This window comes from Chiroxiphia lanceolata, chromosome 17, assembly GCF_009829145.1.
Source record: "Chiroxiphia lanceolata isolate bChiLan1 chromosome 17, bChiLan1.pri, whole genome shotgun sequence".
Taxonomy (NCBI): Eukaryota; Metazoa; Chordata; class Aves; order Passeriformes; family Pipridae; genus Chiroxiphia; species Chiroxiphia lanceolata.
Genome location: NC_045653.1, coordinates 10,055,444 through 10,068,607, shown reverse-complemented (window position 1 = coordinate 10,068,607; position 13,164 = coordinate 10,055,444). Strand labels below are relative to the sequence as shown.

The 13,164-nt window shown below is 40.8% G+C and overlaps 1 protein-coding gene across 6 annotated transcripts in view; it reads left to right on the top strand.

Annotated features, from left to right (window-relative positions):
- The window catches only part of DIDO1 (death inducer-obliterator 1), a 54,705-nt gene that overhangs the window by 32,332 nt on the left and 9,209 nt on the right, over positions 1-13,164 (top strand). For 4 of the 6 annotated variants that reach the window (XM_032705156.1, XM_032705157.1, XM_032705155.1 and 1 more), the window contains exons 8-16: positions 5,453-5,900; positions 6,811-6,970; positions 7,474-7,590; positions 7,772-7,879; positions 8,347-8,482; positions 8,618-9,167; positions 10,015-10,168; positions 10,989-11,078; positions 11,720-11,915. In XM_032705156.1, the coding sequence (XP_032561047.1) occupies positions 5,453-5,900; positions 6,811-6,970; positions 7,474-7,590; positions 7,772-7,879; positions 8,347-8,482; positions 8,618-9,167; positions 10,015-10,168; positions 10,989-11,078; positions 11,720-11,915 (1,959 nt within the window). Of the gene's footprint in view, positions 1-5,452; positions 5,901-6,810; positions 6,971-7,473; positions 7,591-7,771; positions 7,880-8,346; positions 8,483-8,617; positions 9,168-10,014; positions 10,169-10,988; positions 11,079-11,719; positions 12,396-13,164 lie in introns of those variants that run through there. The other 2 variants (XM_032705160.1, XM_032705159.1) reach the window with 1 other exon arrangement.

Below are 13,164 nucleotides of genomic sequence, written 5' to 3'. Positions count from 1 at the left end.
GCTGGTTGAGCTGCTGTGAAGGCCAGTGCAGGTGCCTCTCTGTGAAGATCAGCTCTTCTCACAGTACATAATTGCTCAGTGCTGTCCAGCCTTATACAGGCTGTGTCAGTACTTTCTAACAGGTATTTTGGGGGTTTTAACAGCTGCAATGCTGCATTAGTGTGATTTTACCCCCCCTCCCCCTTTAAGGACATGCAAATCCTTCAAAGTGTAGTCAATGATCCACTTTTGGACAGGTGGATCACAAGGAGCCGTTCTCTCTTTCTTAGGTTTCATTATTCCTACTGTGGAATTTTACAGATTTATTTTTATTGTTACAGAAAAATGTTAATTACCAGCTTTCTTACTGTTGTGCCACACAAACTCGTATACTGTGCATAAGCCTGAAAGCTAGTTGTGGGGTTTTGGTTTTGTTTTGTCCCTAAAACTCTAGTGATGGAGAAGTCTGAAAAAGAACAGTAAAACCCACACGTGCTTGGGCTGCCTCTGTGCTGGGCAGTGTCTCCTCCAGGGATCGATTCCTGACGTCCTGCTCCCTTGGGCCTGTGCTCCCGCTGTGGATGGTCCTGTGCAAGCTGGACGCGATGCAGCCGTCGGCTCCTCACACACTGCCTGGAGGAATGTCATCCTGGGGGAAGAAAAAAGTAGATTAATGTAGATGGAAGAGAACACAGGGAAATGTTAAGGTGGAACTAGAGACAGTAGGGCATGGACAGCCTTATGCCAAAATCTTAATTCTGTACAGAAACTTCTCATAGTACTCTGTAACAGCTTTCATGGCTGCCAGATATGTTTCACAGCAGTCTTTTTAATGTTTGCAGTAGTAGCTGTAATCTTTTCTAAAAAAAGTTAAACCAGCAAAAACCAGCCTTACCAGTCGTTGTGAAATGGGCTCTTCAGGTGTAACAGCCTGTGGTTTAACTACACTGCATTTAAAAGTTTTAGTGTCAGCTAGAGCCAGAAAAGTTTTTTGAAGAACTGTGATTTGAATAATTTTAAAACTATACAGAGAAAAGGAAGAGCACATTTCTACTGGTATTTAAAAACTGGAAATACTAAATAATGTCTCCAGCAAAACAGCTTATCACAACTGAGATAATTTAAATAGAAACCAGGGATGGTGGTGGGGTAGTTTTTGAAGTGGCTTTCAAAAGCTACTATTCCAAAGAAAGACTGGGTGGAGAGGGAAAGGGGGAAGAACCAGAATAGGCTTGAATGCTATAGAGAAATGTTTTTAAAAGATCAGAGGAGAAGCGAAGTTTCCTTTGGATAATATGGATGCTGGTGGTGTAAAACAGCCTCTGCTTGTCAGTTAGGGACCGTGATATGAGCCTGCAAATCCTTTATGCAAAGCTAAGGAGCCCTACACTGGAAATCCTGCTGAACTGGGCTTCCACAACTGCATGGCACTGCTGAGACACGGTGTTGAGATGTTCACAAGTACCTGTAAGCACCGGGCTCGTCTGCACAGCAGATGATGTGGCAGTTCTGTCCTGCTGTGTGTTGTAATGTCTATGGCTTTGCTGCACAGGGAATTTCCTCAGGGGAGGGGTTCTGTGTCTGTTGACATCTGGTGGGAGAGGTTCTACTGCTGTCTGTAGTGAATGTACCACAGTAATGCTATTTCTTAAGCCTGGGAGGAATGCGCTGATTTCTGCCAGAGGATTCGTTGGGTTTCACCCTGGGAATGAGCTGGCTCAGCTCCACCTGGACCTCGGGCCCTTCTGCCCACCCCTCTCTCCAGTCAGTAAGGATCCGGTTCCTGTCCTAACAAGTGGCCCATGGGACAAAACGGGGCAAATAGGAATTAATGTTTTGTTTTAAATAGTTTAATGGTTACTTTCTAACATCAAACCAAGGAGTTTCACCTGTGTGTTAAAAGTGCTGAGTAGAAGAGCCACGAATTTTCTTATTCTGGCACTGATCTGCCTGTGCTGGAACTCCCTGTTATTCTCTTGACCGGAGTAGGCTGATGTTCAGTGTTTTTCTCATCCTTTTATTTTAAATTTGTTTAAGAGCATTTATTGTAGGTACACTGGAGCTGCTGATGGAAAGGAGCAAACCCCCACATTATAAAATACAATGACTGGTGTGTACAGTAGCTTTGGCTGCGCCTTCTCAAGCTGCCCGTGGACTTCACGGCCAAGCACTTTGAAATCGTGGTCTGAGGGAATCCCTGGTCCATGATATGTCCCATCCATTTGCTGAACAACCCTGGCATCTGTTCAGAAGTCAAATTCCCCTGGTGTTGAAATACTGCTCTCTGGAAAGAGCATATATGTTATTGCTTCCAAACACGCAGCAGCAATGTTCCCATTCCTGTCAGGAGGTGCTGTAAGCTTTGGGCTGTGCTTGTGTTGGGGATTGGTCAGTAGGAGGTTGAGCTGCCACCTGAAGAGCCAGTCCTGCTCCTTCCCCACTGTCCTCTGGGTGCTCCTGGGCATTGGATCCAAGACCTGTGTCAGGACACAGTGAGTTCCTTCAGCTAATTATGTGTCAGCACATTGATCTTGTCACTGAAAACCAAAACTTGACAGGACAAAAATTCTGGTTTCTCATAGTCAAAACAGTGTAAGAGGGTTTGTTGAGATGAGGTTCATCTACAGCTGTCACAGGTTATTTGCATATGTAGGATTTAAGTAGCCTGGGTTCTTTATCAAAACATGCACACGATTGGGCAGTGTCCATCAGATACTGCTGTGTCCTGTCCCTTGGGGCAGGTCTTTGGTAGTTCTGAAGCACTGAAGGAACCACGTGTGACTTAGTACATGCAGAATCTACCATCCACTTCTCTAGTCAACAAGCCCTGCTAGGGAGACACCTGTAATTGGGATATAGTAGCTTGAAACTGGCCTGCATGACACTTATGAGCTATCTGCATTTTTTCTATTGGCTAAAGAAGCACAGAATTACACACCTTTAGAATCCTTTCTAAATAGTCATAATGTTATCTGGCAGGCTAAAGGTAAAGGATGCTTCTGCATCTCCTTGGACCTTACACATTCGGCTGACCTTTAACCCTGGGAACTTCAATCTACCTTTGTACTAGTACCTTTTATTTATTTATTTTGCAAGTTCATAATCTTACTGTGATACAGCTGTTTGTATCAGAAAGGTGTGAGGTGTGAGTATAGTTCTCATATGCAACATCTGATGGACATAATACATCTTGGTTCTGCTATTTTTAGTTTTATCAATGTAGTCTTTGTTAAATATGTTGAACTAATCATTAAAGAGAGAGGGGATATAGGATTAAGTACAAATTTACAGTTGTACTTCTGCTGTAAACCAAAAAGAACTGAATGTGTTAGTGCTGAGAACTGACATTTGCTGTCATTGCTTTGAAAGCCAAGCTGTGCTGTCCTGCCTTTCCGTGATAAGTCACAGAATGTGCTGCTGTCCCACCTGCCCAAAAGGGAACTGTTCTGTGCAGAAGATAAAATAAACCAGGAAAAAGAGAATGGAAGTAGAGTAATTCCTGCAGAGTTACCAGTGCGCACGTTTTGGATATTCGCCTCTGCTCTGTTCAAGACTGACCTTGAAATAGGTTGGCTGGTGACCTCTCAGGTTCTGGGGACCAAATTGGACCAAACAAAAAACATCAGCAGTAGTTCCTTATCCCCTTCCTCCCTCACAGGAGTGCCAGAGTCCTCCTGACAACTGGAATAGTGTTAGTGGGGTAGGGGAGAGGGAGGACATGTGGGGAGACACTGAGTGTCATATGAAAGGTCTCCCTGTCTCAGACAGGAACCACAGCCAGCCTCTAAGGAAAACTGTGAGAATAGCATGAGGGTAATGGTTGTAATCTCTTTTATGGCAAAATCATCACACCCTGTGAAATGGTTTAATGTACTGTGGCAGCAGGTTTTATTTTACACTTCTAATAAATAGTTAAATCTCTCCCAGAAGTAACCCTCAGTTGTAAAATGCTTCTAGGAAAAAAATCAGGGTAAAGATACAGTGTTTCTGGATGTCCTGCTGCTTCTCCTTGTGTTCCAGCAGAAGTTCAGCACACACCCTTGTATTTCACCTTACAAAAGGTCAAGTCCAGCATAATTTCTTGGTTTGTCTCCCACTGGTGTCTGTGGGGCCAGCAGTGAGGGCCAGTTAAAGGGCCAGGGCGTGAGGAGGATCTTTGCTGGAAGCATATGCTGATGTCCAGGGGTACCTGAACTTCAGGCTACAAGGCCATTTCTTCCTGAAGTGAGCGAGTATCACATGTCCCTTAAACATTCCAGATCTTCCCCAGTGTGAGGGATAATTCCACTGGAAGCTTATGCTGATATGTGGGGTGTCTTGAACCAGACCCTCCAGGAGGGCTTTGTTCTCTTCAAGTCCATCTTAGAACAGACAGATGGGATGGTTTAGATCCTTCCTAGTGATTTCTGCTCTCAGCAGATATGGAAGGTGAAGGGGGACCAATTGGTCCTTGGTGAAGTTACTGGAAGTTAAAACTCCCAGATCTGGCCCAGGAAGTATCCTGCACTTTGCACCCAGGGCTTATGGGCTAATTCATCTAAAAACCTTCAACGGGATTTGAAACAACTATTTTAGGAGTTGCTTTTTGGTGGTTTCCCTCAGAACTCATCCTTGTTTGAGCTCTCAAGATCTCTGTGCTGTTGTTTGCCCACTGTGACTGATGTCCTGTAAATGATGTTTTGTTTGCTGGAGGGTGGGGTGTGTTTCTGACTTTTTTTACTGTGTTGAATTGTTCCTGTCAGTGCCAGAATACGGATGGATGGATATCTTCAACATGTGGGAAAACTGGAGCTTTTACTTAAGACTTCATAAATTTTCTTGTGTATGATGTGTATCAATTATTCTAGTAACAAAAGTTTAAATGAAAAATCTGAATACTGTGAATGCACTAGTTTGAGAATGGTGGGAATTAGATGACTACAGCCTAAGCAGCAGTATTAATGTTTAAGTATTCTCTAAATCTATAATTTAGCTAGGAACTGAATAGGTTTATCAAACTTCAATAATACTAAAGGTAATATTAGTGCAGTTTCAAATTCATGGACTCTGTGATCAGGTCAACCTCTGTGATAAACTGGTTCTGTAAGGTGCTATGAGAATTTTTCTGCTTAAATGTAGATGGTGAGTTGTATTGCCTTATATTTATTTTCAATTTTTTTTCTTCATGTGAGAGTTTTTGAAGCTTAACCATGAAATCCCTCCCAGAATCTTTGAAGGTGGTGCCTTTTTTCCCCCCCATTTTTCTTGTAAGCAAAATTTTGAACCAAAAAAACCCTGTATCGACCTCGGCATGTTTTTTAAAATCACTTTTAAGAAAGCAAGTGAGAGGAAATAGCTTAAACTGCCTGCTTGCAGTTATTCTCTGGAGATGGCATTTGACAGATTTTTCTTTATAGATTGGTACCTGGTCTTCATGAGTAGGAAGTTATAAAGTTAAGCCTTTAATACTGTATTCTTTAATTTGTTTTAACAGCTCAAAGGGAAGAGAAAAGGAATGAAGATAGAGCAGAGTCCTCCCTGGCATCGAAGAAGACCATTGTGTCTATAATGGAGAAACAGTCACCTTCTCTCCCCAAAAATCTGCCTTCCAAGAAGTCCTCATCCTACTCTAACACGACACTAACCAAACCACCACTGAAACCTGCTGGAAGTTTCAAAGGTGTCATTCCCAAGAAACCTTGGGCTTCATCAGGCAGTGTTCCTTCCAAACAGTCACCTCTCTCTCATGGCTCTTCCGTTTCCAAGAAACCAGCTCCATCTTCCAGTTTGGGTGGAGGGCTCAAAAAGCCTTCACTGCCTTCCATGTCAGCTGCAGCTGGAAGTAGTCAAACAAAAGCATCAGCCAACCCTGTCCAGTCACAGCCCAACTCTCAGATTCGGCAAAATATTCGACGATCCCTGAAAGAAATTTTATGGAAGAGGTGGGAATTCAAAGCACTTATTTTATGTAGGATGCTACAACTAGAAGTAAATGTTTAGCCTGCAGAGGGGTTTTTTTATGTGTTGATAAAGAATTTTGAAGGATTGAATTTATGCTACAAATTACTACAAGTACAATTGGCATTTCAGGTTTATACTTGAAATAAAAAATCGTGATATAAAGTAAATGTGTATGTGAAAAAGCCTTTAAAAAAAGAAACCTCACTATCCCATTTATATTGAGGCAATTACAGTTGAAGAATTAAATTACAGCATAGAAGCTTTTATAATGCAGGTGCTCTTGAGTTTTAAAATCTCGTGGTGGCAGTGCTGGAGATGTAGATTTGTAGGGAACATAGTACAGGAAATATCATAGTGAAAGGTTAAAGGCTCAGTGAGGGGGAGATTCCCTCTGCTCCCAACATAAAAATCAACAAGAAATTCTGGTCAGTGGGCAACTATCACTTGGAAAAGGAAATAAAAAACCACAGGCATATTTTCCCACAATGATTGTTTAAGGTAATGCCACCCATCAAGACTTATCATAGAGCACTGCTCTGTGAAATGGAAATGCTGGTCACAGTGGAGAATTTAGGACCAAAACTCAAGTGCTTGGGCTCCCTGTGTCACTCCTGGCAGAGAAACTCCTGACTGCAGTGCCAAGAGCAAGAATAAAGGCTGACTTGGTTTCTCAAAGCCTTATCTTCCATGGCCATCTGTGGGCAATAATTAAATTTTGCCTGAGTTCAAGGCCCTGAAATAGACTTTGGGTCCCTGGTGTCATTTTAAGGAGTCTGGGGCCCTCCCTGGGTGAGGAGCAGCCGAGGTCAGCTCTGAAAAGTTAGTTTTTGTGACTGTAGCTGACTGTTCACACCTGACATAACTGCATGTACCTGCTTTTGTTTTCAACAGAGTCAATGACAGTGATGACCTGGTCATGACAGAGAGTGAAGTGGGGAAAGTGGCACTCAATATTGAAAAGGAGATGTTTAATTTGTTCCAAGTTACAGACAACAGATACAAGAGTAAATACCGTAGCATCATGTTCAATCTCAAGGACCCCAAAAACCAGGTTTGGAACTTTCTTAAGCAGTGAACTTATCCAGAAATGTACTTTGGTGTCAGACTCTACCCTCAACATTCAGAGCTTCAAGATAGAGATTTACAAATTAAACTATAAAATATTATCATGAAGCCATTCAAACCTTTTTAACAATAGCTTTATCCAAGTAGGATTTCAAAGGATTTTACTTTTGTTTGTCATTGGTATTTATTCAGTTTGGGCATTTGGTGTGAAATACTTATTTACAGAATGGCTTTCTTAAAATAAATACAGACTTCCATCTATTTCTCCTCTTGTGACATTCTGTAGTATGTGTTGGATACCTCATATCTGTGCTTTAAAAGAAGAAAACAGCTGCTGGTACAGATGAAAATATTCACTAGAGAACACTTGAAACCTTTTAATTTCTACAGTAGATTTGAAGCAGGGGAGTGGCTGTTCAATTTCTGACATTCCTATTCAGTTATACTGGGAGTTATTGAGGATAATGAGCAAAATTCTTCTGTTTTCAGGGACTTTTTCATCGTGTCCTTCGTGAGGAAATCTCACTGTCAAAACTAGTGAGAATGAAACCAGAGGAACTTTTGTCTAAAGAACTATCTGTGTGGAAAGAGAAACCAGCTAAGGCAGTAAGTAACATCTTTTCCCCTGTGCCCTTAGATACAAGTTTGCCAACCCTGTAGTTTAGTACACGTGTACTAAATTAATAACGCTCGGTTTCAATAGTCTTTACCATGTGCCAAACAATAACAAAGTACATAATAAATTAAATGTATGGACTTTTTACCATTGTGGTTTTGTTTCTCTCAGTTGGTGGAGTCACGAAGCAAATCTCAGGAAGTCAAGAAAACGGCTGTAAAGCGGGAACATGTGCCAGTTGTCAATATGGAAGATTCTCCCCCAGTGTCTGACTCTGATGTAAGTACTGGGGCTATTGTTTCAGCACGAGGACACTGAGGGGGAGAAATGGCAACTAGGGCTTCAAATTTGTCATCAGGAGTGCAGATTGTTTCATTAAACTGTAGGGATATCACAGCCTAGTAGGTGTGCTATGAGCATTTTTCTTTAAGTGTGAAGGAGTGCAGCAAGCAACGATAAGCCTGTTTCGCAGGCATTGCAAAAATGCTGCCTGTTTTTCAGCCCTTGCTGTCAATTTACAGAGAAATCTTCTATTTCTGAACATTAGCTCTCTACTTCAAAGCACTCTGGAATGAAATGAGGACAAATATCATTTGAGAACTCTGTCTAACATGATATGCCTTAACCAAGGCCTTTAATATTTTTTTATTTTAGAGAACTGGAGTTAATTAACAGATTTCAAAGTGTTTCTTTATTGTGGACGTTAATGATGAACTGGAATATTTTTTTGCTTTCTTCACTTTTAGGAACAGCAGGAGTCAACCCGAACTGCTCCCAATGTGAACAGTGCTCCTTCTCTAGATGTTTTTAGCAGCATGTTGAAGGATACAACAAGTCAACATCGAGCCCATCTTTTTGACCTGAACTGCAAAATCTGTACAGGTATTTACAATGCTGACCTTGGGCAAAGTAAAAGAACTTTTACGTTAAGTGCTGTTTATTTGTTTTTTTTGAAATAGTTTCTCCAAACTATTTTATTGTTAAATAGTAATTCAAGCTTTTGAAATAAATGTATAGGTCAGATTTCAGCATCTGAAGATGAGGTACCATCTAAGAAGATGAAGCCAGGGGCTTCTGCTAAAAAGGTGGAGCAGAAATCAAAGCCAGAAGTCCAGCCCAAGTATGAAAGTCCTGCAGCAGCCCCGGCAGCAGAGCCTGACAAAGAGCCCGTCGCTGAGGACGCCATGGACATCGATGTTGAACCAGCAGCAGAAACAGTTTCTCAGCCAACTGCAGAAAGAACTTACATTCCTACAAGCCAGAGCCAGAACAGCACAGACTCTGCTGTACCTGAAGAGGTCTCTGCTTTCCCTGCCTCTTGTGCTGGCCCAGTTGTCACAACCGTGACGGTTTCGGGCAGAGACCCCAGGACAGCCATGAGCAGCTCCTCCGGGACCGCGGCGCCGGCACAGCGTTCTGGGCCTGCAGCTGACAAAGTCTCAGCAGCGGGGGAAACCAAACAGGAAACTTCCAAACCAGCTATGACTGTCCCCAAATCCATATTGACAAAACCGTCCTCCTCACCGGATCCCAGATACCTGGCGGTTCATCAGTCACCCAACATCAAGTGCGTATCCTCCACAGCCAGCCAGGCTGCCACATCCCTCCTGTGGTTCTCTTCACAGTCCCATGTCCCATCCCCTTTCCCTCAGTTAAAAGGCATGTTCAGATTTAAAGTTCAGGTAGCCTGATTCACATTTTTCATTTCCCGTCTCTCATTTGCCTTCTCTAGCTGATAAAATTTTCAGAGCATGAGTGTATTTTGACAGCAAAGATTCTACACTGTTTCAGCAGGGAAATGAAACTGGAGGTATTATGCAGACTTAGAAGTTTGCATGTATATTGACACTGGGGGAGATGGTTTAAAGGCATTTCTAGATTTTCATCCTGTATTAAAATACTGTTATATCTGAATATGAACTTAAGTTAACCACTTGATCAGCTTGGAAGGAAGTGGATTTCTTTCCTGTTCTGAGTACATATAATAGTAAAAACAAATACTCTTGAGTATATCCTAGTGCAATTGCAGTTGAAATAATTTTATTTATAGCAAATTCTTTTGCTTGAGAATCTTTCTGATGCATATTTTTAACTTAATTAGTGGGAAGTCTGTAATTCCAAATAGTTTGTTATGGAGTCAGAATCACAACAGTTATAGTAGTAACTTAATTTTATAAAAGTCGTGTCTTTTGGCATCTCTTTATCTGTCTGCAGCTACAAGTTTATTTTCTGTTACTCGTTGCATTTTTAAGTAATAACAAGTTAATGGAAAACATTAACAAAGCATTTAGGAAAAATTTTGTTATTTGTTTAAAAGAAAGTATTGAATCAGTAGGAGGAGGGAAGAAAATTTAAAAAAAAGGGTTCATCCTCATTTGCACTGTGTAACCTTTCTGTCTGGATTTGTTTTGCAGTGTTGCAGAGCCACGCTCACCTCAGGACAGCGACACGTCCCTCTTTCTCTCTCGTCTCAACACCATTTGGAAAGGATTTATTAACATGCAAAGTGTGGCCAAATTTGTCACTAAAGCATATCCAGTCTCTGGGTGCTTTGATTATCTTAGTGAGGTTAGCACTGATGTGTGTGTGTGTTTGCAGTGGATCTGTGCTGCAGTTCCTGGTGCTGGAAAGGTTGGGGGCACTGTGTGTTTACAGAGTTATATTAGAACTGTAGCAGTTGTAAATGGCATCCCTTCAGTAATAGGAAAAGTAGCTGAGGAAAAAAACACAGCCTTTTAAAAATTCCTCACAAATCTGTGAAGAAGTCTAACGTCTTTCAACATATTAGGATCTAACATGGAATAATGGCTTTATTTCAGCTTCGTTGTTTTCGAGACAGTGCTTTGAAGTGGATGCCTTGTTCTGTTCTCACACTAGATGGGTCATTTTCTACAGTTAGAAAATTATGTTTGGCTGTTTATGACAAATATCATCCTTTTTACCAGCTTTCAAATAAAACCAGTTGGATGATATGGTTCTGGGAGGGTGTACATTCAAATAATGAGGCAGTAGAAAGGTTTACACTGAAATAAGTGAGCTTTTGTTTTTCTTTCTCTTTTTTCTCTGAAGGGCATTTTATCTGACTGTTACGAAGTTTCAAACACAAATTTGTGTTTTAGGAGTTTATTAGTAGGGTTGGTGGTTCTTTTGGGTATTGCTTTTGCTGAAATGAGTCTCACTGTCCTCATGACAGGAAGCTCACTAGAATTCTAATTAAGCACCTGAATTTAGGAACAGCCTGTCTGAAATCAGAAAATTATGTTCTAAAAGTTACTAAATATAATTGTGCATTGTCCACTGGGCTAGTGGGATGGGGCAACCTGCACTGCTTTTTTTTGATTTTCATTTGTGGTTTTTCTCATATTACCATGTAATGCTTCTTGTTTAGGATTTACCAGATACAATTCATATTGGTGGGAGGATCTCACCGAAGACGGTCTGGGATTATGTTGGCAAACTCAAATCTTCACTCTCTAAGGTATTCATTTAAAATCCTTTGCAAAACCCAGAAGAAATATACAGCAATGTAAAATGACAACTTTTTATAATATAGAGTAGTAAACAGCAAATACTGACATAGATCACACCTGGAAAACTACCAAAACCACTTCTTTTAAATTTTTGATTTATTGAAGAAATGTGTTTATTGAGCTGCAAATCTTCTTAATCTCTCTCTCCTGCACAGTAGTCAAATCTTCATACTATTTATTATTTGAAGTAGTGAAGATTGAAATTGAAATCTTAAAGGAAAGGTAGTTATCATTTAATGTATGTAATAGATTTTAATATTAAAATCACTTCAGATGTGAAAAAGTGATGCACAGTGTATAGAGATAATCATGAAACTAAGAATTTTCCATTTCTTTTTTATTTGAGCCTCAGGCTGTTTAGTTTGATGTAAGATACACAAGTAATTTGTGTTTCTGAAAATGACACCTAATTCTGTTTTAATGTTACAAATTGAACAGCAGTAGGCTCTTAAAGCCAGAGTGTTACCCTGAAGGCAAAGTTGGAGTGATAAATGTACAGTTTATTTTTACCCCTGGAATTTGCCCTTTACCATTTTATTTGCTGTTATGTTACAGGTTGAGTTTTTTCTACTTTGCTTTTGTATTCCAGGAATTGTGTTTGATTCGCTTCCATCCTGCAACAGAAGAAGAAGAGGTTGCCTATATCTCTCTCTACTCCTATTTTAGCAGTCGTGGTCGTTTTGGTGTTGTAGCTAATAACAACAGACATGTCAAGGATCTCTACCTGATCCCCCTGAGTTCTAAGGACCCAATTCCTTCCAAACTCTTGCCCTTTGAGGGACCAGGTAAGCACAAAACAGGGGAGGTTAAATGCTAGGTAAAATCACAAAACAAAAGGCAATCTGAGACAAGTTGTTGAATATTTAATGTAAGCATTATTTAATTTTTTTTATATAAAACCAGTTTTAAACTACATAAATAGGAGAAACTGGAAATCCAACAAGATGCCCGTAGGCTGTTGAGAGAATGAGTTTACCTGTAAGATCAAGGATATGGAACAGCCACTACATTAAAAAAACCCCCAAAACACTAAAAAACTCCCGTTTCTTAGAATTAGTAGGTGGCAGACAGCAGTTGGTATAGGCATATATATTTTTGGATAAAATTACCTGTAGTAATGTTTGGTGAACATGGTGACAGAAGAACTGAGAATGAATTCAACCATGAAACACCCCTCACCTACAAAATTTGAAGTCATCTTCATCCGAGGATGGAGGAGGTCCATATGCTTAATTTCCAAATAAGGATCTGAGGGATTATAGAAAATGCCAACTTGAGAAACTGGATTATAGAAAATGCCAGGTTGAGAAGCTGAAGAGCTGCAGGTTCCAGTGAAGGTAGAACTCCATTGTCGTGGCAATGGGTGGCACTAAACGGTGGGTATGAAACAACCAACATACAGGAGCTGATCTTTCTGGAAAGCTGTGTCCTCTACTCAAATACAAGTGTAGCACTAAACTCAATAAAGCATTCTCAGAGATTATATGCTGGAGAAACAGGGGCTGGAACAGGTTTTCATGACTTACAACAAGTGAAACATGAGTTAAGTGCTCTCCCTTCCTCCATGCGATGGCCAAGGCACTTGCTCTGCATCCTCAAACAAGATCTTCCTCATACACTCCCAGCCTGTTTTATCCATCCTTGAGCAGTGCACAGTCTAGGTGGTTGTTTTTAGGCAATAGCTAAAAAGACAGGATTATTGGTGTCTAAATTATAGCAATATAGCCAGAATTGTCGAATCTCAGCACCTCATAGTCTGCGACTCACAGAATTCTTGAAAGGTAGGCAAAAACTGTTACTGCCATTTCATAGCCAAGAATTGAAAACACCAAGTGCAGAACACCTTGGCACAAGGTTATAGGTGGTAGAGTCTTAACAGGCTGGTTTTTCCAGGCAGAACAAAAGAAATACCCTCCTTTCTGGGCAGTAGTACAAGGGTGGGACTGGCCATTGAATCAGCTGTAAAGGTCAGCTGGTCTGGTAAATAACCTGCTTTAGGGAGACATTTTTCTTATTGTTGCCTCTTGCATTCCT